Raw genomic sequence first — 24,121 nt, 5'->3', positions numbered from 1 at the left:
AGCCTTGTTTTCCTAATTTCTAAAATTATAATAATAATAGCACTTCCTACCGTTGGTAAAATTAAGTGAGATAATATGTCAGGTGCTTAGCACGATGCCTGAAACACAGTATGTATTTAATAAATAGTGATGTTATTAGACCATACTCACCATTAGATTAGGGACTCTGCCCCATGCCTAGCAAAGAACCTAGCCCAGCAGCTACTCAGTAACACTTTTTTTGAGTGACATGTGATAATAATTAACTTTTCCCTTTTTTCCAGACCAGAGGTGTTTCTTAAAAAATCTCTTTCTGCATACTTATAACCCCTAAAAAGCACTTGACCTTTTTCTTTCATTTGAGTATTTACAGTATCTCCAAGAATAAATAACATTACATGCATTTTCACTAGTAGGTGGGTATATTTGGGCCACAGTAAACGGGCAGGGATGGACAAACTTAGCCACAGCCCTATTATTTGGTTAAAGTCTTCTAGCATTATTCCGTTTGTTGGTTTGTTATTGTTTGCTTTGTAACAAATTTTGCCTGGCACTGGGGTTTCAAATTTGAATGTGTCAGGGATCCAGGGAAACTGCTTCGAAAAAAACATGCAGGCTGGTAGAAGAGATTGGTGAGTAATTAGCAATTAAAATGTATTATGAAACATGCTATTATATAGATATACATGAGATGATTTGGGACTGCTCAAGGAGATGGGGGACATTATGGGAGGAGGGGCTGGTCTTACAGGACCATTTGTGCGAGCCCAGGAACTTGTCCTTTATTTTAAAGGCAGTGAGGAGCCATTTAAGGATTTAAGTAAGAAAGATGTGATCAGATCTGAAAGCCACTCTGCTGGCTTTGTGGAAAATGGATTAGGAGACTGAAAGTTATGAGACTATGTATTAGTAAGAAGTGAGAGCCTGAACTCAGTGAAGGAGTTGTAGTGGGACTGAGATAAGTAGATACATTGCAGAGAGACAGTAAGGTGGTGGAATCCATAGGTTTTGGTGACCAGTTGAGTGTGAGAATGGGAATGTGGAGGTTGGTGGAGTGTAGTGGGGAGGAAGAACCAAGAGAGTTTCCTGGACTAAGGCAAAATTGAGTGAGGAAATACAACGGGAAGAAAGAAGAGATTTTGGTGGGGAATGATGTGTTCGGTTTAATATGCTTGATTTCAGGTGCCTGTGGGGTATCCACTTATGGCTGTCTAGTAGACTACTGGTTATATATTGGTTTTAGGACTCATGAGACGGATGTTGGTTGAAGACATCCATTCAGGAATCATTTCATCTCTAGCATATTTATTCTAGTTCCTACCCTGCGGTCCTTCCACCCCTGTAGGCCTCCAATTTATTGATCCTATAACCTTTCAGCGTCCCTCACCCCCTGCCCGGCCTCATCCCTGCCTTGTTCAGCTTTAATTCCATGGTCAGTCATTATAGTCCCTTGCTTCATCCCACTCACTTGACAAAACTATAATCCTGGCCTATTCCAACCTCCCATCTACTGCATTCCTCTACCCATACAGCCGAACATGGCTATTGTTGAAAAGCAAACCACCAGCTTAACTCGTGTCACTGATGTTTATAGTCAAAGCGGAACCTACATGCTGCCAGGCAGTCATTCTGTAACTGTGGTCCATTCGTTCTCCTCCTTGCCTAGGTGTCTGCTTTATACCTTCACCCCTCTTTTCCGATTGTCAGTACCTCCTCTCTCATCCTCACTACTCTTGGCTGACGATCTCGTTTCTACGTCCTCTGAGAAAACTGAAGCAATATGTAGAGAACTTCCATATGCTTTTCACTATCACCTACTGTTACTTCTTCTTTTCTTCATATCATATATAAATGTATAAATATATTTTTACATATATTTATAAATACATTTTTATTTCTTCTATCTTGCAAAAAAAAAAACCCCACGTTCTTATTCCCACCAGTTACTGTCCATTTCTTTCCTTTGTAGAAGAACTCATGTGAGTTGTCTACTCTTCTTTAGTTCCTCATTTCTTAGCTCTCTTGAAGCTACCCAGTAGGTAAGCTTTTGTCCTCAACACTTCACTGAGAATGTTTTTGTTGCTAAATTCAGTGGTCAGTTCCTAGTTTTAAATTTCTTTTGAAGGATCCAGTAGCATCTGACACGATGGATCCCTCCTGTGCCATACACATGCTTCACTGGGCTTCAGTGATTTCTCTCTCTCTCGGTTTTCTTCTACCTCACTGGCCATTCCTTTAGGTCTTTTTGGCTGGTCCTCTTTTGCTCCCTGACCATTTATGGTTGGCGTGAACCAGGTGCATTCCTGCTCCTCTTCTGTAGTGATTCCATCCAGTCTCAGGGTTTTACATGACGAATGCTGCTGACTTCTAATTTAAGTCCCAGACCTCTCCTCAGTGTGACTTATTGATCCCTCTCCCTCCTTAACATTTTCACATGGATGTCCAACATGTCAGGTTCAGCAGGACCTAAGCTGATCTCCTGATCTGAATCCCCCTCCCCTCAACCTGCTTCACCTTCAGCCTTTTCCATCTCAGTTCATGCCAAATCCATCTTTTCATTTGCTCAGTCAAAATACCTCTGATACATCTTTGACTTCTCTCATTCCCCATATCCAGTCAGTTGGGAAATCCTACTAGCTCTGTTCCGGAATATATCCAGAGTTTGATTACTTCTCACCATTGCCACTTCTCTTCTTCTTAGTCCAGGCCATCATTTTTTCTCTCTGGAATTATTGCAATAGCCTCCCTGATTGTATCCCATGGTCAATATTCAGCACAGCAGCTGGCCTTTATTTAAAAATAAAGGTCAATTCATGTCATTCCTCTGCTAAAACCCTTTCAGTGGCTCGCTCCTCCATCTCACTGAGTGCAGAACCCCAACACAGTTTGGCCCTTTCGCCTCTGTCTTGGTCCCCAGCTTCTCTCCCCATTGTCTAGCCCGCTCAGACACACTTGCTATTCCTTGGAGACACCATGCACTCATGCTTCTACCTCAGGGCCTTTGCACTAACTTCCTTTGCCCGATATGCTCTCCTCCCAGTTTTCCACGTGGCAGATGCCCTCACCCCCTTCACATCTTTACTCACATGTTACCTTCTTAGTGAGTCCAACCCTGACTGTCTTATTTAAAATTGCAATCCTCCCTTTCTGGCTCATACCTGACACTTGTAATTTCCCTTCATTTTCTCTCTGTTAATAATATGTATTAACTTCTCATGTTTATTGATCCTCTTTCTTCCAGCTAGAGGGCAAACAGACAGGGATCTGTATCTATTTTGTTCACTGATGTATCCCAAATGCTCCCTACAGTACCAGGCACAGGCCAGGTGCTCAATAAATGTGTTAAATGGATAAGTGAATGAATTGGCACTTGAGGCAATCGGAGTGAATGAGATTACTGTGAAGGATATGTGGGATGAAGGATAGCGGGTAGGGTACCAAATGCTTGGCTCTGCCTTTAATAAACAGCAGATGAAGAAGTAATAACTTGTAAGTTAATACTCTAGATATGTAGAGAGTATATCCCAAATTCAGTTGCAGAAAATAATATCCAGGGAGGATTGCCTGAATGATATAAGGCTTATCCATTCTTTTCGATATTCTGATTTTAATCTTTGGATTAAGCTTAACTCAGAGAGCTGCAAATCTAGGACATTGTTATAGCTCCCTGTGGAACTGTTTTTATTTTACTGAGCTTTGAGTTTTGGCCAGTAGCCTACCATGAAAGACATTATTTTAAAACTTCTGTGGGACTTTAATGTAACTGTGTTGTTGAGGGTGATGTTCTCTATATCAGAAGGTGCCCTTTTAATGAGGACCAGTGAGATAAAGTTCCCTTTAATTAAATAACAATAGTAACTGTGGTTCTTTTGAACAACTGGTTTGATTTTATTTCGTGGAGATTGTATTTTGTGTCAGCGATCTTATCACTTTCTTTTCTTTCATTCTTTTTTCTTTTTTTTTTTTAAATAATCCGGCGGTGTTTAGTATATTCGCAAAGTGCTGCAATCACCACACTCAATTTTAGAACATTTCATCACCCCAAGAACAAGCTCCATTCCGTTTAGCTATTACTCCCAAATTTCCCCATCCTCCCCAGTTTTAGACAGCCACTAATCTACTTTTTTTTCTCTAGATTTACCTATTCTAGAAGTTTCATTTAAGTGGATTCATATAATATGTAGTCTTCTGTGTTCGGCTTCTTTCACTTAGCATGTTTTCAAGGTTTATCTGTGTTGTGGCATGTATCAGTACTTCATTCCTTTTTACGGCTAAATAACATTCCATTGAATGGATTATACCACATTAGTTTTAGAAAAAAATGTATTTATTTCAATTAGTTTCAAGTATTTATACCACATCTTTTAACTCACCAGTTGATGACTATTTGGATTGTTTATACTTTTTGTCTAATAATAATAATGCTGCCCTGAATAATTGGTTGCAGGTTTTGTATGGATATATCTTTTAATTTCACTTGGGTAAATGCCTAGGAATGGAATTTCTGGGCCAAATGGTAACTATATATTTAACTTTTTGAGGAAATTCTAGGTTATTTTCAGAAGCGGCTACACCGTTTTATATTTCTTACAGTATCCTTGCCAACGGTTGTTATTCTCCGACTTATTGATTCTGGCCATTCTATTGAGTATGAAGTGGTATCTTTCTGTGGTTTTGATTTACATTTCCACGATGACTAATGATGCTGCTATCTTTTTGTGTGCTTATTTGCCATTTGTATATCTTATTTGGAGAAATGTCTGTTCATATCTTTTGCCCATTTTGTAATATTTTTGGTCTTTTGTTAATGAGTTGTTACAGTTTTTTATGTATTCTAGATATGTCTCTTATCATATATATAATTTGCAAAATTTTTCTCCCATTCTGAGTTATCTTTTTACCTTCTTGATGGTGTCCTTACGCACAAAAGATTTTAATTTAGTTCAATTTAAGTTTTTTGTTCCTGCTGCTTATGCTTTTGGCATCCTGGCTATGAAATCATTGCCTAATCTAGAGTTATGAAGACTTCTTTTGTTTTCTAAGTTTCATGGTTTTAGCTCTTACATTTAGACCTATGATCCATTTTGAGTTAATTTTTGCATATGGTGTGAAGAAGAGGTCCAACTTCCTTTATTTGTATGTGGATGTCCAGTTGTCCCAGTACTATTTGTTGAAGAGATTGTTTTTTCCCCCATTGTTTTATCTTACCACCCTTGTCAAAACTCAGTTGGCCGTAGATGTCTGAGTGTATTTCTGGGTTCTCAATTTTAGTCTATGGTGTATATATCTACCTTACTACTTTTCTTTTTTTGTTTGCTGGGGAACTTCGAGCTCAGTGTGAAACCTTCTGGCAGGCGTATAGGAACCTCAGGGATGAGATTGGTGGACTCCTGTTATCCTTGGCTTCCCCTGTTTCATCCCTGCCCGCAGGTTTTTTTGTTGTTACATATGCTTTATGAAAAGGCTTTTTTGGGGGGGGGGGGGCAGGTAATGAAGTGTGGGACATCAGTACATACACTATCCTTACACTTCTGTTAATCAGTTCCATCTGAAAGCTGGCTAATTTATACATTGTACTTCTGTCAGTTAAAATTGTAAATTTTCTGTTAAACATCTTAAATGTTTTCTCCTATCGTATTATTATTATCAGCTTATGTTGTTGCCTTTTAATTTACTTTTAATTGGAATTAGATAATTTCTAAGATTAACACCTACTTGACTGCTTGTCTCCATTTCTGTCATTAATAACTTATTTTCATCTCCTGCCTGCATCTTAAATGATTACATTATGTACACTGAAAGGTGTCTTGAATATAATTTGGTACTATGTTCAAAGAACTGTAAATGTTTATACCTATTTATTCAGTAATCTCATTTCCAAGTTTCTAGCCTAAGGAATAACACTAAATATTGAAAAGTACAAGGAGAGAAAATGGCGTCCATGGATTTTCAGTACCTGTAGCCAAGCTGCAGCCCAGCAGGGCTATAGTGCTCATACGGCCCAGTCCACTCAAGGATGTGCACAGACCAGCCAGGCATATGGGCAACAAAGTTATGGAACCTCTGGACAGCCCACTGATGTCAGCTATACGCAGGCTCAGACCTGTGACGTAAGGGCACGCAGCCAGTGCAATGTCTTATGCAGAGCCTCCCACAGATTATACTACTTCAGTTGCCCCTGCCCAGGCATCCAGTCAGCTCGTCCAGGGGTCTGGCACTGGTGCTTATGATACCACTACTACTGTGGTAACTACCACCCAGGCTTCCTATGCAGCTCATTCTGCATGTGCCACTCAGCCTGCTTGCTCGGCTTATGGGCAACAGCCAGCAGCCACTGCTCCTGCAGGACCACAGGATAGTGACAAATCTGCTGCGACTAGTCAGCCTCAGTTTAGCACATGGGTTTACAACCAGGCCAGCCTGGGGTATGGACAGAGTAACTGCGGTTATCCTCAGGTACCTGGGAGCCGCTGCGTGCAGCCAGTCACGGCACCACCATCCTATCCTCCTACCAGCTGTTCCTCTACACAGCTGACTAGCTATGACCAGTGCAGTTTCTCACAGCAGAACACCCATGGGCAGCTGAGCAGCTATGGACAACAAAGTGGCTATGGGCAGCAGCTGCCCACTAGTCAGTCATCCCTTCTTTCCGCAAACTGGATCCTACAGCCAGGCTCCAAGTCAACATAGCCAAGAGAGCAGCAGCTACGGGCAGCAGAGTTCATTCGGACAGGACCACCCCAGTAGCATGAGTGTTTATGGGCAGGAGTCTGCAGGATTTTCCAGACCAGGAGAGAACCTGGAGTGTGAGTGGCCCTGATAACTGGGGCAGGGGAAGAGGAGGATTTGATGGCGGAGGCGTGAGCCGAGGTGGGCGGGGAGGAGGACACGGTGGAATGGGCAGCACTGGAGAGTGAGGTGGCTTGGATAAGCCTGGAGGACCCATGGACGAAGGACCAGATCTTGATCTAGCCCATCTGTTGATCCAGATGAAAACTCTTGACAACAGTGCAATTTATGTGCAAGGATTAAATGACATTGTGACTCTAGATGATCTGGCAGACTTCTTTAAGCAGTGTGGAGTTGTTAAGATGAACAAGAGAACCAGACATCCCATGATCCATATCTACTTGGACAAGGAAAGCCCAAAGGTGATGCTACAGTGTCTTTTAAAGACCCACTGACTGCCAAGGTTGCTGTGGATTGGTTTGATGGAAAAGATTTTCAAGGGATCAAACTTAAAGTTTCTCTTGCTTAGAAGCTGCTGCCAATGAGCAGCATGCGGGGGAATGTGCCCCCCCCCCCCGCCGCCCCGTGAGGGCGGGGAGATGCCACCTCGGCTCTGTAGAGTCCAGGGCCCTAGGATGTCCCAGGGGACCCATGGGTTGCATGGGGGGTCATGGAGGAGAAAGGAGGCTTCCCCACAAGAGGTCCCTGAGGCTCCTGGGGCAACTCCTCTGCAGGAGGAAACTCAGCACCGAGCTGGAGCCTGGCAGTGCCCTAATCTGGGTGTGGAAGCCAGAACCTCGCCTGGAGAACAAAATGCAACTAGTGTAAGGCCCCAAAGCCTGAAGGCTTCCTCCCGCCACCCTTTCTACCCCCAGGTGGTAACCGAGGCACAGGTGGCCCCGGTGGCATGCAGGGAGGAAGAGGTGGCCTCATGGACCAAGGCGGGTCCTGGTGGAATGTTCAGAAGTGGCCATGGTGGAGACAGAGGTGGCTTCTGTGATGGCCGGGGCATGGACTGATGTGGCTTTGGTGGAGGAAGATGAGGTGCCCCTGGGGGTACCCCTGGACCTTTAATGGAACAGATGGGAGGAAGAGGCGGGCATGGAGGACCTGGAAAAATGTATAAGAAAGACGAGCACCGTCAGGAACACCGAGGCCGGCCCTGTTCGATGCAGAGACCCCACAGAGCTGCACTGACAACCAGATTTGTTTTTTAAACCAGAAAATGTTTTAAATTTATAATTTCATATTTATAATGTTGGCCACAACATTATGATTATTCCTTGTCTGTACTTCAGTATTTTTCACCATTTATGAAGAAACATTAAAGCAAGTTAAATGGTTAAAAAAGAAAAAGAAAAAAGTACACATTCACCACACCTAATTTATAATTGTGAAAAATGAAAAATAATTTATTCCTGAATTTATAACAAGGGATAAATAAGTTAGCTCTATTTTAGCCACTGAATAGTAGTAGATTATGCATCGATTTTTGAATGAAGGTAATAAAGACTATTGAGCAACTTTACTGTGATATAATGATGGAGGAAAGAAGCATGTGTAAAATAGACATATCAAAAAGGATGAAAGGAAATAACAGAAACGGCAGTTTTTTTCAGATGGCGAGAGAGTGCCTGATTTTCTATTCCTGTTTAAAATTATTATTTTGTATCTTTTAATTTTAAAATCTAGAATTATTGAAATTTGTAATTCTCACAGGAATCTTTCTTTTTTTTTTTTCCCTTTTCAGATGTGAATCTGGTTACACTGGACAGCACTGTGAAAAGACAGACTTTAGTATTCTCTATGTAGTGCCAAGTAGGCAAAAGCTCACTCATGTTCTTATTGCAGCAATTATTGGAGCTGTACAGATCGCCATTATAGTAGCAATTGTCATGTGCATAACAAGGTAGGTGATGACCTAAGAAATAATAACTTTAAATCAGAGGTATGGGTAGCTGTTAAATTAAAGAAGAACCTTGAAACACACTCAAACTGGTAGGGGCTTCAAGTCCACCAGTCTATTAAAAAAATCCTAGTATCAGTTCATTGACGTTCCATGTGGATCTGACCTCTCCATATCTTGCTTCTTTAGAAGATGGGCAAGAACTCATTTCCAGGGTTACAGATCTATCTAGGCTGCAGGTAGAGAGAGAGCATGAGAATATTCCGTGGCATAAAAGAATTCAGGGATCTTAGAACTGTGTGGTAGTTCTGAGAACTGCATTCAGGGACAATAATACTAGTAGCAGAATTTTTAGATTAGTCTACACATGCACTGAAGAGCCACGTTGAAAGTTTTTAAGCCCTGCAAGATGTTTAATGCCCTAAGAATATACTTTATTCATAGTAAATACAATAAGAAAGGAAGAAACCAGAGGTTAAAGAAAACTACTTTTCTTGTTGTATCATTGTCTTAATATTATTTCATTTTCTGGAATACAGTCATAACTATTCAGCTTTAAAATTCTCTATCTTAACTAAAACCATTGGAGTTTCTCATAACTAAAACACCAAATTAGGCTACTTAGAGTGCATTTGGCATAAAACAGGTATTTTCCATACTGAGTAGAAATAGATCTAAGTCAGAACTGAACTGGACCTGAGAAAAGTCAAAGCAAATTGAGTTCATATTGTCTTTATTCTTTCCAGCCTCATGTCTCTTCTTGCTTGCCTCTTCCTTACCTCCTTTAAGGTTTGGTTTAGAAATCCCATAAACAACATCTGTATACTCTTCTGCATTATTCTGGGAAGGAGATTGGAGTACATCAAGTGCAGATATTGGCAGGCCACAATGGATTTATGGCTCTTCTCTCCAAGGCTGGATAGAAGCCAGACCTCCAGGAGTCTCAGCCATCTGGAGCTGAAATGATAAATCTAGAAATGATAAAAAAAAAAATTGTTCTCTGAGTAACAGATATTTGTTATAAAATTTAGGCACTGAAGTCAGTGGACTTCATAGAACAGAAGATGTGCCCTTAGGCAAGACTATTGAGTATAAAATTGGGCAGTCAATTAAAAGTAGGGACGTAATGATATAAAAAGTAATGACAGCAGAAAGAGGAGATAGAAAAAACATACAACAGCAGGCCTGCCCGTGGCTGTTTAATATAGGCTCAGAGGTTAAGGAATTTGTGTATGGTCATTTGCGTGTGCTCATCCACACCAGTAAGTGGAAGTCCCTGGGCCTGAATGCAGTGCTGCCTGATTCCCAAACCATTTTTCTTTTCACTGAACCATCAAGTGGAAGGTCCATGTTGTGTCATGTTGGGAAATAGATTTGCCAAGTGTGACCACTGCATGAGAGCAAGACTCACACTTGGTTTTGTGGCAATTCAGGGTTTTGAACAGGGGAGGAATTTCACATGAAACATTTTTTTCAGAGCATTAATTTGAGGGTCATTTGCAAAAATCAATGGAGGAAAGGAAATGTGAGGTCGGGGAGACCATTTAGGACATACTTAGAGTAAAGCAGGAGTAGAGTAATAAATGATTTGGAAGGTGAAAGAAATAAGGTGAAGGTAAGGGAAGATTTTGAGGCCATGTGGTAGTGCCGTCTTTAAGAAGGTTAAAGGATGTTAGAGTCAGCGAGATGCAACTTATGAGTTCAACTCCTTCATTCTAGAGGAGTGAGGAGACAAGCCCTGGGACGGGAAGTACCTTACCCAAGACCGTAGAGATGGTTAAGCCCTTTTACAAAGCCCAACCCAGCCTTTTATCCAGCTCTGTGCTTCTGTTCTCAGTGTGCTATAATCCTCAAGTACTAAATTAAAATGACCTGATGGGTAGTCATCAAGTTAGTACTCTGCAGTTTGTACCCCAAACCCATTTGCTGTCTTCACAGACCTTTGTACATCACAGGATATTATTAACTGTGTTACGGTATTTTCACCGCCCACCGTCTCCATGACTGAAGGGTCATCTCATTGAGTTTATCATAGATCTTTCCTTGATGCCCGCCTTATTATTGTGGTATTTTCTCCCCTAGAATATCTTGCTGTCTTGAATTTAGAATATGATAATTATGAATGTTTAAGGAGTGCCTCTCCCACGCAGTCCATTACAGAACAGCTGTTCACTTATACATGTGAGGAATCTTCCTTTAAAAAGGATGTTCCCACTGACCCACTTAACAAGGCCGCATGAGTAAACTTTTCATCTTTTAGGTTTGGAATCTTCTTTCATGTTTTTAGACTCAGAATAACAGATTGGCAGGAACCTTGAATACCATCCGAGCCCTTAATTTATAGATGAAAAACCATGGCCCCAGGAAGGTGGGACTTTTCCAAGGTCATGACAAATTAGTGACAGTTAAAGAGGTCGCTTGACCTCTCGACCAGTTTCCCCATTTTTAAAATAGACATCATTCCAGCACTTTTCCCTCCAAGTATTTTTATGAGAATTAGGTAAAATTTGTGAGAAACAATGTATAAAACAGCACTATTACCATCAGCACTTTTAAATCAAGGCAAAGCAATGTTCTTTGAATAAAACCATGGAACTTTAGAGTAGGAGTACTCACCATCTCAAGATTTAATTTCATTAGTTTATAAATTCCTTGCTGGCGAGGTTGGTCCAACTCTTAATATTTTATATGTAGGAAAAGGAGGTTGCACAGCTAGTTTTTAGCAGAGCTCAAGCTCAGAATTGTTAGGCGTCACCTCAGTCTCTCTATTCCATGTGGTGTAGCACAGCGCTTTGTGCATAGTAAGAGCTCATATGTTTGCATTCTATGGGGCAGGTACAAGTGCAGCCACAACACCATGAGATTTATACCACGGTAGAGAGGCATGCACGGTAAAGTGAGAACAGAGTCCAGGAATAGCCCTTACTTATCCCCAGCACGGCTGTTCTTTATTGGGTTTCGTGGTTTGCCCACAAAGCGGGATGTAGAAGGACTTCTTTTGAGTCATTGTCTACAATCTTTAGGTATTTCCTATGTATTCATATCGGAGGTTAAATAAGCATATTTCTTCCTGATTTCTCCTTTCCTCTAAGCTGTTCTTGTCATCTCGGGAGGAAAGTATGTAGGCCATGTTCTTCTCTACTGTCACGGGTTTATATGTTATCAGTCACTGTGGTGGGGGGCTTGCCGGGCTACGGGAAGAGTGAGGATTCCTCTTGGGATGCAAGTCAGCAGTAGAGACCCCAGAAATGAATTTTGCTTTTGTCCATACCTGCATCATGTATCTAACCCTCTCATCTTCCAGCTTTGTCCAGAGGATGGCAATTTGATTTGTTGGGCCTCACCTTGTCTTATATCAAATAGCATCTTGTTTCCTTTTCATGTGATGACATGCTAGCTTTGTGTGTGAAATGTACACTACTTTGGAAACATTTGAAATATCCTAAACAAAATGATATTTTCTTATCTTCTTCTTTTTTAACTCAACAGAAAATGCCCTAAAAATAATAGAGGACGACGACAGAAGCAAAACTTAGGTCATTTTACTTCAGATACGTCATCCAGAATGGTTTAAAATGATGACTTTTATATTTACACTGACCATGTGATGTACATTTATTATGTCTTTTTTTAAAGAATGGAAATATTTATTTCAGAGGCCTTATTTTTGGACATTTTTAGTGTAGTACTGTTGGCTTGTATTTAGAATATTCAGCTACGACAGTTTCAGACTGTTTAGTAGAGTTTGTTTTCTGTTTTTAAATACAAAAGTTGATTTCACAAATTTGTACCACATGGTAATTCTAAGACTTGTTCTTTACCCATGGAATGTAATATTTTTGCAAAGATGGACCACTTCACAAATGGTTACAAAGTCATACCCACTTCTTCCACAATGACCACAGCAAATGACCAAGCATGAACTAAAGGTAAAGATGTTTACAGATTACTTTTCTTACAAAACAAAATTTAGAAGACACTGTGTTTAAATAAACATTTAAATGTTTTTGAGATTTAGTAACTGATTTTTTAGACACTGCCTATCGCATGAACTGTAAAGCCGTGTGTGTTAGATGTAAAATATTTATAAGATGTATGGACTGGAATTTGATTATTCCTCTCTTTGAAAAATAATTCTGATAATTCAAAAAAGTATCTGATAGTAATGATGGAACAGAGATCACTGAAAAGTAGATTTAGATATTGTGGAAATAGTTTGTTTAACAAACAGATGGGAATAAAGCCTACTCTATCAGTTAAACCACTTTAATACACAATAATTTTTAAAGAAAATACTTGTTTTAACATAAATAAATTGTATCAGTGTTTGTGAATAAAATACAAAAATGATCGTTAATGATTGGTGCTCTTGAAGTGAGCTTAAAAATTACCTAAGACCTCTATCTAAATTCATCCTGTAGTAAGTAATAGCTATATTAATCGATAGTGATGTTTAAAGATCTGAAGTGTGAGTAGAGTGTATTCAGCTGTTTAACGTGTAGTTTAGATATTCAGAAGTATGCATGTAGAATTTAAGAATATGTTCAAAATTAAATATTAATTTTAATATTTGATTTGGAAAAGCATGTCATAATATAATGTTTTCACTACATGGTCTCTGTTTTGGTGTGTTTATTTACTACATTCTTTGATATTGATATGTCAGCGCATTTAGTATATGAAATTAATAGAAAAAGCAGATTTTAGTTCAAAATTCCCCTTTGCTTTTACAAATACTGCTGGAAATTATCTAAAGACAGAAACTTCACCCAACATTTGGAGTTCACAGTTTTGGTCATTTGGCTTCTATGCTTAATGTTAGTAACATGGTGGCTTTAGTGAACTTTTTTGAAAAAAGCTTTCCTCTTCCATCCACGCAGTCTTATTTGAGTCCCTTAGTCAGTCAGTAAGCATGTTTGGAACAGTCCCCAGTGCTTTGCAAGGGTTCATGTTGCAGAACAGTCACGTATGGGTATTTGTAGTTATAAATACTTGACCAGTCTCCAGGGGTGGGGCTTCCAGCTCTTTAAACAACCCTGTCACCTGTTTAAGCTAACTTTTTGCTCCAAGTGCCAGCATTGATCGTGGTAGGCCACCTTTCACTGAGAAATAAATAAAATGGAACATAACGGGTCTGCTTCAAGTGCTGATAAGATCCACCAGAATCGCCTGTCGAGTGTAACAGACGATGAAGACCAAGACGCTGCCCTTACCATCGTGACTGTGCTGGACAAAGTTGCCGCCATTGTGGACAGCGTGCAGGCAAGCCAGAAGAGAATAGAGGAGAGACACAGGGGAATGGAAAATGCCATCAAATCTGTCCAGATCGACCTGTTGAAGTTTTCACAGTCACACAGCAATACAGGCTATGTCATTAACAAGTTGTTTGAAAAAACCCGAAAAGTCAGCGCTCACATCAAAGATGTGAAGGCCCGGGTGGAGAAGCAGCAAGTTCACGTTCAAAAAGTTGAAACGAAGCAAGAGGAGATAATGAAGAAGAACAAATTCCGTGTGGTGATCTTCCAGGTAAGCCTGCATTTGAGTTTACCCTAATTGCTCCTGCAGTCCCTCAGCTTTTTTAATTGCCAAAAAGTCCTATCCAAGGTTTCCAATGTTGGATCTTAAACTATGTATATGTATATATGTATATGTGTATATATGTATATGTATGTATTCATGTAGTGGAATTCTGTATCAACAGAGACCTCAGTATAAATCCATTTCTATGTTGACTAACATACTATCATCAGCATTTTGAACCTCTGAACCATTTTGTGTAATATGAACTCTTGTGGGTCATGGCCGAAGCTATTTCTTGCCTTTGAAACTTAATATTGGTAAGGTTCTTTCAGCATATTAGCCATATTAGCATGATGCCCTATCAGAGACTTTGGAATGTTGGAACTAGAAGAGACCTGAGAAGCCTCTAGTTTAAAACACCTTTGAACTGTATAAAGAAGGAAACTAAGGACGAGTAGCTCCAGAGTGTATGTGTTTTTATTATTATTATAGAGAGTCAGGAAAGCCCTGAACAGTAATACATAAGCTTTTCACAATCTACGTGTTGGGATTTTTAGATATGAGTCACAATAATAAACTGTTTCATAGTGAATCAGGCAATTGTTATTTTTCTTATTATAGTTATACAAACATAGGAGACACATAAGTGATTCCTTGTTTTGATTACAAAGTCATTTTACTTAGCTGATTTAACGGTTTTTGTATAGTATTGTATATTGAGCTAAGTTCCTATATTACTGTACCATTGACACGCATATTTTTTGAAATAGGAGCATATTCATGGGAAGTGCATAGTATCTATAATATATTTTAAAACTCTTATGAATCAAAAGGAAAAAGTTAAACTCTCCTGTCATGGTAGAAAAATGAGAAAGTCATGATCAGACAGTTCACAAAAGACAAAATAAATGAGCAGAATTTCACTTTCACTTCTTTAAATGTTTGCAATTACTTAAATATATACTCAAAGGTTAAGGGTGAGAAAACAGAGCACTTCAGTGTTCTGCTGATAGGAGTATTAATTGGTACAACATTTCTGGAGGGCAGTTTTGTGAGTGTGTATTAAGAACCTTAAAACTTCACAAACCTTTTGGACCAAAAATTTCATGTCAAAGAATTTGTTCTAAATATAAAATTGGTAATGTATTCAGGGATGTTCGTTGGTGTACATATACAGTGTTATCACACTGTATTTTTAAAATGGGTTGCGATCCATATGCATAGGAAATAAACCTAGAAGAATAAATACAAAATGCAATAGGAACACAGCTGGATTCTGTAGGCAGATATTTGTAAGACACTAAGGATGTGGGCGATAACTCCCCACAGCAATTCTTTACACATTAGTCAATTTTCCATAGCCCTCTGTCGACTGATAGTGAGTGGTATTTTGGACTAGATTTTTTTTTTTTTTTTAAAGAGGCTATGAGTTATTTAGGAAGAAGAATAGGGGGGAGAGAGCAGTATTGCTTATTTCAAAGGTAAATAGGTTGGACTATGCCATTTGAAGTCCATTTCCTTCCAGGTCCCTGGAAGCCCTACTATAGACTTAAAAATCTGAAAGAAATCAGTCATATTACTCTAGAGGCCAGTCCAGTGTTAGTTTGTGTCCCGGGGATCTAGATTTGTTATTGGAGAATGCAGTATCTATTCTTTGATTCACTCTCCAAGGGCCTTAACAGTAATGGACATATGTCACCCTGAACTTGCATGAGACATACTAGCAAACAGTCTTGGTATCCAGCATTTTTCCTGAGAATCTTTTTGCCAGGATTGGACCAGGTTCCCATCAAGATTTAGAGAGGCTAGAGCAAAGAGGTTTCTAAAAAGTTCGAATTGACTCTTGTTTGTCTATTGACATAATTCTCGTTTGTAAAGTTAAAATGTTTCTATATTCACCCTTTAATTCCCAGAAACTTGCTATTTCTCTCATTTCTTTGAGCTCCCATAATTACTTGATCCAGTAGAGGATAGTATAAAAAGGCAACTGAAAGGTACTAGTTTAGGTCCGATCTCTTTTTTTGTAAGATAGAATGTTTTGAGCATTCTGTAAAATTAAGTTGTTCAGAGAAAGTCCAGTTCATCAATAAGCACTTGCTGTCTGTGATAACTGGGAGAGCTTGTAGAGCAAAGATAAAGGAAATTACAATGGGTATAGAACTCGGATTTGATGATTCATGAGATGTTAGAACACCATACAGTATTCACATGGTTATTCTTAAAGTTAATTCTTATAATTCATTCTCATAGTTAATATGTATAAGTAGTTATATTGAGAATGCCCCTTTTAACTAAAATTAACTTGAAGCTGACTAATTCAGCTGTAGTGTATGTTCATTTCCATTTGGGTCTTTCCTCAAAAAGATATCCCTGGGTGTATCTTTTGGTGGCATTCTTTCTTGGCATTTTATCTCCCAAAGTTGTGTAAAGCTGAGCTCTCACCTACTCCTGGACATCAGCATTTAAAAAACTATTTACTTTTTCTCATACAGTTATCAATTCTCTTTGAACATACTTTTTCACCTTGATTACCTTCTCATCGTGCAAGCCCAGAGTCTTGCCTTATCTTCTAACAATTTAGCTTACTAACTACATGACCATGGTTGCCAAAAGAGATATTTGGCCATTCCCTAATAATAAGTTCCAGACATCTATATATTCCAAATTCCTCTAACTATATTACTATGATGTTCAATCACAGCCTCTTTACCTGACCAAAAGTACTCATTTTGTTATGAAAATCATCATTTTACATATAATAATTATACTTGGAAATCAACTATGATTCAACCTTGTATTCTTCAATTATTATTACAGTATGTTCATCATTGACTCATGGCATCTCTGACTCACAAGGGTTGCAACAAATAGATCCACATAACAAGTACTTTCTCTGACTCTGCCTCTTTTGTTTTGTTTTTAAGACTGCTTTTGTATATGTTGTTGTGCAATTGAAAAAGTGTATGTGATTTCTGAGTTAAGCTCTATCTGATCTCGCAGAAGGATCCTGAGGTGTTTCCCTTCTACCAAGCAGTAATTATTCTATGGCTCTTTCTTTTTCTAATTATACCTTCGTGGGCCATACCAGCCCACTTGGCGTTGTTGAAGCTATGCCCTGCAGCAGGTGTCAGGAAAGGAGAGGAATAATTTTGCTGCTTCTGATTCATCAGAGAGCTATGAGACACCCACCCTCCTTTTTTTGTTTTTGTTTTTTTTTTCTTTTTAAAGGTCCTAAACTCTCCAATCCTGTAGCCAAAGAATTTAATTTTAAATATATATCCAAAGAAATAAGGTTCCAAGGGTACCTTCTTGACTATTATGCTGATAGGTTTCAAAATACATGTAAGTGTATTTCTTACATCCTTGCTCATTTTTTTTTTTCTAACACATTTAATCTGGATCTTAAGTAGGAGCACAGTTTCTTTTAGAAATTTCAACTCATGGGCTTAGTTAAAAGTCTCATGATCTTTAAATGTTTAGTTTTAGAAATAATCACTAAATAGTGATTTGGGTTCCTTTAGCAGCTATGTTTCTGTGCTGGTTCTCAAAGTGACAAGTATCTGCCATGTTCCCAAGTTCAGTTCTTATCCTTATCCTTTTGACACACTTGACAGTTGGTCCTTTCTCTCTTCTTGAAACTTGTTTTCTTTTTGGCTTCTGGGAGGTGCTTCTCTCTCTCAGATTTCCTCCAACCTCACTGGCTGATATTTCTCCTTTTGATTCTTTCTCATCTTTCTTCTTATCTACAAGTCCAAAATATATTTATAACACCAAAATACAAACATTTCTTAAAGTAAAAAATAATTCGTATCTTATTTGGCAGCAAGACCTAGCTTGACCTGAACTCATTTGGTGGCAAAATCTGACCCAAAATAGCATAAGGCTGTTTACAGTCTTTAATTCTCCCTTAGATTTAATATTCATATTTCCTGCTATAAAAATATTTGTCCCCAAGATCTTACTGAGAATGTTATATATCACATTTTCTCCAAATCTGAAATATTCTGAATTCTGAAACACACCTTGGTGTCAAGAATTTTATTCAGATCCTCTGTCCATTTTTTGATTGGATCCTTTGTTTTTTTGTTGTGATTGAGTTGTGTGAGTTCTTTATATATTTTGGATATTAGGCTCTCATCGGAGGCATTGCTTGAAAATATACAAGAATTTTGAATAGCAAAGTATAGACCTATTCACCCAATATTTTGGAGGTGTCTTTCATCTTAGTCTCATGATTTCTAATTTCATCTTTATGCTAATGACTCCTAAGTTTTCCCTTCTGGTATAGCCTCCCTTCTGAATTCCAGACTTACATACTCAGCTACATACTTGACATCTCTGCTGGATGTCCTTGGGCATCTCACAGTCATCATGTTCAGATCCCATGCTCACCCTCCAGTCTCTTCCTCCTGCTTTCTTTCTCATTTAATGGCAAATCTGCCCTTCACTTGCTTAGGCCATGTGCTTGAGAATTATCCCTGACACTCTCTAACACTCCACATCCAAATCTAGCAGCAAATCCTGCTGGCTCCTCCCTTCAGAGTGGATGGAGAACCAGACCACTTCTCACCACCACTTCTGCCAACGCCCTGATCCATCTCTCATCTGACTAATCTCAGTGGTCTCCACCTGTTCTCCTTGCTTCTTATCTTGCCTCTTTTCAGGAGAGTGGGCCTTTTACAACACAGGTCAAGTCATGTCACTACTCTCCTCAAAACTCTTTTAAAGGCTTCCTCTCCCACTCAAAATAAGAGCCATCGTCTTTGATACTGGATAGAGCCCTTACATGGTCTGGCCCTCCTGCCACCTCTCTTGTCCCCTCTCCTCCTCCTCTTGCCCCTCGATCACTGCTTCAGCCACACTGCCTTCCTCGCTGTTTCTCCCTCCTTCCCAGATACATGCATTACCTTCAGGTCTGGGCTAGGATGTCACCTTTTTAGTGAGGCCTTTCTGAGAATCCTCCCCAGTCACTCACTATATATCCCTTTCCCTTGCTTTTTTATTTATTTTTTCTACCTTAACACTTAGCATCATCCAACATGCTTTATTTTTAACTCATTGATATTTATTTCTCCAAGACTAAAAGCTCTTTTTCCTTTGGGTTTTTTTTTTTTTTTTTTCCAGAGGAGGGTCTCAGTTCCTAGAACATTGACTGGTGCCATGGCAGGTGCTTAGTAACTATTTGCTGGATGAAGGCTTAAGCCTCTTTACTTGATCCAACAGTCATGCTGGGCATAAAACATAAATACGACACATCTCTGCTTTTATGGAATTTACCATTGAGTGAAAGCCTCAGAGAGACATTTATAAATAAGTTGAGTTCCAATTCAATTCAAACTGTGATAAATGCTATAAATAGAGGTATGCACATGACATTTTGGTGTAAATTGGAGACAGAATTGGCCTCTTGGGGGAAGTTGGGGACATTGAATCCATTCTTGAAGAAAGATATTTTTTTCTTTACAAAGCTGAAAAGAGGCGAAGGGACACTTACAGTAGCAAGAACCGTGTATACAGTGTTTTTGTTGTATGTCTGAGGCCTTGAGAGCAGCCGTGTTTTGCTGGACTGGAGGAGCGGGAAAGTGGTTTAGCTCACACTGAAGAGCCTTCTAATCATACCGAAGAATTCGAATGCAATCCTTTTGAGTATTGATGAGCTCCCCCAAAGTTTTAAAGTAGAGAAAGGAAGTGATCAGAACTGTGCTTTAGAAGTGTTCCTCAGGAAATGCTTACATGGTGTTTTGGAGGTAGAGGGATTGCACGATTTCAGGCCCCAGGTGAAAAGGGCCTGAATTAAGACATTGGTAGAGGGCAGGAGGAAGGAAGAGGGAACAGAGGAATATTAAGCAGTATTATAGACAGTACTCAGTAAGCAGTTGGATATGGGCTGAGGAGGAGATGAAATCTCTGGGATGATGGTTCTGGGGTTTCTAGCTAGGTGGCAGCTGGGTATTGGTGTCGAGAGGTCGAGGAAAAGGAGTCGCCGTGAAGAGAATAATGATGCACCTTGAGGTTTGGACATGGTAAGTTTGAGATGTGTTATATCTGAATGGAGCAGTCTGTGCATTATTTAAAAATGTGTTTTTATCTTAGGAGAAGAACAGAGGTGAAGAAAAAATATTTGTAAGTTTGCTAACAGTTGGATCCGAAGGCGGAGGAGTGGATAAGTTTGCTGAGGGGATGAGCTTGGGAGATGAAGAAGAAAAAAGGGCCAAGGAGAGAGAAACACAATGAAATACTAACATTTAGGAGAGGACAGAGGATAAACAGCCTGTGGAGGAGATTTAAAAGCTGTGGCAGAAGGTAAAAGAACTGATCTCTACCATGCTTTCTTTTTCTCTCCTTCAGGAGGAGATTCGGTGTCCGACATCCCTGTCTGTTGTTAAAGACAAAAACTTAACTGAGAATCAAGAGGAGGAGGAGGAGGAGGAGATCTTTGATCCCCCAATAGAGCTGTCTTCGGATGAAGAATATTACGTTGAAGAAAGCAGATCTTCCAGGCTTAGAAAGTCAGGCAAGGAGCGCATTGATAATATCAAAAAGGCATTTTCCAAAGAAAACATGCAGAAGACACGGCAGAATTTTGACAAGAAAGTCAACAGAATTAGAACTAGAATAGTGACCCCGGAGAGGAGAGAAAGGCTAAGGCAGTCAGGAGAGAGGTTGAAGCAGTCAGGAGAGAGGTTGCGGCAGTCAGGAGAGAGGTTGAGGCAGTCGGGGGGAGAGAGGCTCAAACAGTCGGGGGAGAGGCTCAAACAGTCAGGGGAGAGGCTCAAACAGTCGGGGGAGAGATTTAAGAAATCTATCTCTAATGCTGCTCCCTCAAGGGAAACTTTTAAGATGCCTGGCCTTCGGAAAGCTAAAGATGGAACTGTGACTGAAGGTCCCGAAGAGGTCAGGGAGATGGGCGTGGACGTCATTGCCAGGAGCCAGTCTCTGGGTCCTGTCAGTGAGCTCTACACTGAGGAACTCAGTGAGACAGACCCCAAGGAGGCCAGGGCAGCGTATCCTCCCCAAGAAGGAGGGGAGAGCTCAACCCCTGAGCCTTTAAAAGTTACTTTTAAACCCCACGTGAAAGTAGATGATGACGAATCTCTTTTGCTAGATTTAAAGCAGTCATCCTAAAGAGAAATGAAGTATATTTTAAGTGTAAACTTCTTTAATTACACAATTCCACTTTAAATAGTATAGTACATTTACATTTTTATGCCGTATAGGAATAATAAATGGTATGACCATTTCATTTCTTAGTTTAAAATCTAAACAGTTATACAAATATTACCTACATCTCCTAGTAATTTCCTTGGGAATTCTTTTTTCCTCCCCCAGACTTATACGATTCTAGCGACTTTCTCTCACGTCACTCTTATGACAGCTGTGGGTTTTTAAGTTCCTTTCTTTCACCCACCAGAAAAACAGTTGCCCATGAGGGCCGATTAGGTGCTTAGTCGTCTAAAACAAGTGGAGGGCCAATTTTTGTGGTCATTGTTTGCAAGTGATCTCTCAATTTCGGTACAGATTAATGTGGCTGACCTCCAGGGTTAAAAACTCATGTGTGGATTATTTCATTCATATGTTCAAAATCAACAGGTTCATTAGTAAATGAGGAACCACACACCTTTTTGATGCTTTTGCATAAAAAATATGGAAGTCCTGGACTTGAGCATTTGGTTCTGGTATCAACAGCTTTACTTAGAACCAGCCAACTTGGCAAGTGGTTGGCCAAGAAGCTCTTCAGCAAAATGGAGAGGGTTTGCCTGTGCAGCCCATCTCGAGACTCTCGTGGAGGGTTGAAGGAAGCGCTGTATGTTCTGGAAGAACGTAAAACGCATCCAGAGAAAACACGCCCCACTCAGTCTTTAACACTAAAATCAAAATAATTACACAGCCCCGAGCACCAAGTGGTAAGAGCCTTGGTTGGATGGAAATGAAAGTTAGTCTTCAGAAGCCTTTTCACAGAATCAGGAATAAAAAAATACATGTTTGGGAGACATCTTTTTTTTGTCAAAGACTAAAACCGCACACCTTAGCTTTAAGTTGGGTTTAATGTTAAAAGGCTTCCTGGAAAATTTTTTTCTAATTTTCTTTGGATTTAGACCTATCTAAATTCAAAATGTACTGCTGTGAAGCATTAAACTGTGACTATATCTTCAAGAGGCCTTTCTAAAGTCAGCCCTAGTGGAGTGGGTTTGGGAATAACCTCGGATATTTCTGTTTTACAGAATGAACTCCTCAGGGTGCAACTGTACAAAATAGTGTTCATAGGAGTTCATCGTAGCTTCTTTGGGAGGAAGCCAGATTCCACTCTTAGCTTTAGATCTAGCTAATCCAGAAGTAGATATTATTACTGAAGAAAGAGAGAAACAGTCATACTGGTTCAGCACTTCTGGTAATGTTTAAATCAGAAGGTTTTGTAATAGGGAAGAAATGATAAAATTGTTAAATTTGAAGGGTTTGGGCAACAATAAGAGCTCAGATCAGTTTTAGATGCTCACGTAGTCGTTAATTATAATAAAGGTATGCGCAGACAGACACACACAGAGACAGACACACAACAAATCAATTTTAAAATATTTGATTCGATTACCCAGATATTTGGGTTGGGAGTTTGATTCGCCATCATTTCTTATTCACTGTATGAATACATAAAATCACAAATTGTTCTCATTTTTTTTATATTGAAAATGAAAGTGTATACAACATTGAACAGTACTTTGAAATGAATAATTAAACTCATCGTTTAAAAAAAGCTTGGATGCCTAATTTCATAGTTCCTTAAAGCCATAATAAATTTACATTTAAAAACATTATTACAAAGTTTGATGTCAGTGTCCTGTTTGTAAACGTTGTTACTAATAAAGAATACAAATAGCATGGTATGAATTTGATATAGTTACCCTTTTAATAATAGATATGTTTCCGGGTTGAGAAGAATGAGAAGACGTTATAAGCTTTTTCTCCATTTCTAGCCCTGTGCAGAGTAAATATCAATTGGGCTGAAATATTTTTCTGCAAATATTCCTATCAAGGTATTTTTGTAATGTCTTTTTGCTTCCTGGTTCATTATATAATGGGACTTGATGTGTTATGGAACATTTCTGATATAGAAATATTTGAGTTTTGATAAGAAAAGAGTTATAACCCAGTCATCCCTTCATGGTAGACTTTGTGCAAACCCAGAAACTCTAAAACAATGTCATGCCCCCAAAGATTCATTGTGACCTTGTCCTGCTCTCTCGAACTAGGATTTTTCCCTTCGCATCATTTTTATCTATCTCTTGACATTTTTCCTCATATTTAGGCCATTTCTTAGTTCTGGATTCATATTTTTTCTCTTTTTCCCCATTTTCTTGATGTTAATATAGTGGGTTGCAAAATCACATCTCCACTTAATGCAAGAAATATTCTAAACAATATTGCTTATTTTTAAAGTTTCAGACACAGAACAGATTTTCCGCTTATTTTACTCTTCTCTGCTTTTGAAATGAGTATGTGTTAGATTTTAAACAATTTATTCAAATAAAACCATTGGCAGGATTTATCCTCTCTTCTTTGTATGAGGCAGAACAAGGTGACATCCTTAGACAGCGAGGGCTTGGAGCCCACTCGCAAGCTGAGCTCTTCTACCGAGTGGACAGAGCGGAGTGGGGAAGTGCAGTTCTGTGTCCTGCACATGAAGACCCAGAGCTTTCCTCTGGGAGTTCATGGTGACCTGGTTCTGGCTCGTAGGTTAGAGAAACAAGGCCAAGTGTGAAGCAGTGATAAGAAGTGCATGGAAATTCAGCTTGCTGAGGCTGTGGTATGTGCACTCCCTTGAACAAGTTTTCATCAGTTAAAAACACAAACCGAAATACGGTATTTTCATTTCGACTTTATTCTTTGTCTTCAGGCACATTTAAGGTTTTGCTTTAGAACAAGGCTTGAGGGTCACTGAGTCTGTCGGCCGGAAAGCATGGGTCATGTCATATAAAATATTCCACAGAATCA

The 24,121-nt window shown here is 39.3% G+C and overlaps 2 protein-coding genes and 1 pseudogene across 2 annotated transcripts in view; all 3 read left to right on the top strand.

Annotated features, from left to right (window-relative positions):
- Nucleotides 1-13,224, top strand: part of LOC107519692 (tomoregulin-1) — a 77,563-nt gene extending 64,339 nt beyond the window's left edge. The window contains exons 9-10 of the mRNA XM_036238759.1: nt 8,459-8,617; nt 12,104-13,224. Coding sequence (XP_036094652.1) covers nt 8,459-8,617; nt 12,104-12,188 — 244 coding nt within the window. The 3' untranslated portion in view covers nt 12,189-13,224. The remainder of the gene's footprint in view (nt 1-8,458; nt 8,618-12,103) is intronic.
- On the top strand, nt 694-8,440 carry LOC107519669 (annotated as a pseudogene).
- A 108-nt stretch (nt 13,225-13,332) lies between the features above and the next one.
- Nucleotides 13,333-23,011, top strand: CAVIN4 (caveolae associated protein 4). Its single transcript, XM_036238758.1, has 2 exons — nt 13,333-14,140; nt 20,483-23,011. The coding sequence occupies exons 1-2, from the start codon at nt 13,733-13,735 to the stop codon at nt 21,257-21,259; spliced, it is 1,185 nt and encodes a 394-aa protein (XP_036094651.1). The 5' UTR covers nt 13,333-13,732; the 3' UTR covers nt 21,260-23,011.
- The last annotated feature ends 1,110 nt before the right edge of the window (nt 23,012-24,121 follow it).

Source organism: Rousettus aegyptiacus, unplaced genomic scaffold (genome assembly GCF_014176215.1).
Source record: "Rousettus aegyptiacus isolate mRouAeg1 unplaced genomic scaffold, mRouAeg1.p scaffold_m13_p_3, whole genome shotgun sequence".
Classification (NCBI taxonomy): Eukaryota; Metazoa; Chordata; class Mammalia; order Chiroptera; family Pteropodidae; genus Rousettus; species Rousettus aegyptiacus.
The sequence above is the reverse complement of the archived record's forward strand: the minus strand, read 5'-3'. Positions and strand labels throughout refer to the sequence as shown.

Coding starts and splice junctions, on each gene's coding strand:
- CAVIN4 (XM_036238758.1), top strand. CDS start 13,733: ATGGAACATAACGGGTCTGCTTCAAGTGCTGATAAGATCCACCAGAAT. Junction 14,141..20,482: donor TCCGTGTGGTGATCTTCCAG/GTAAGCCTGCAT, acceptor TCTCTCCTTCAG/GAGGAGATTCGGTGTCCGAC.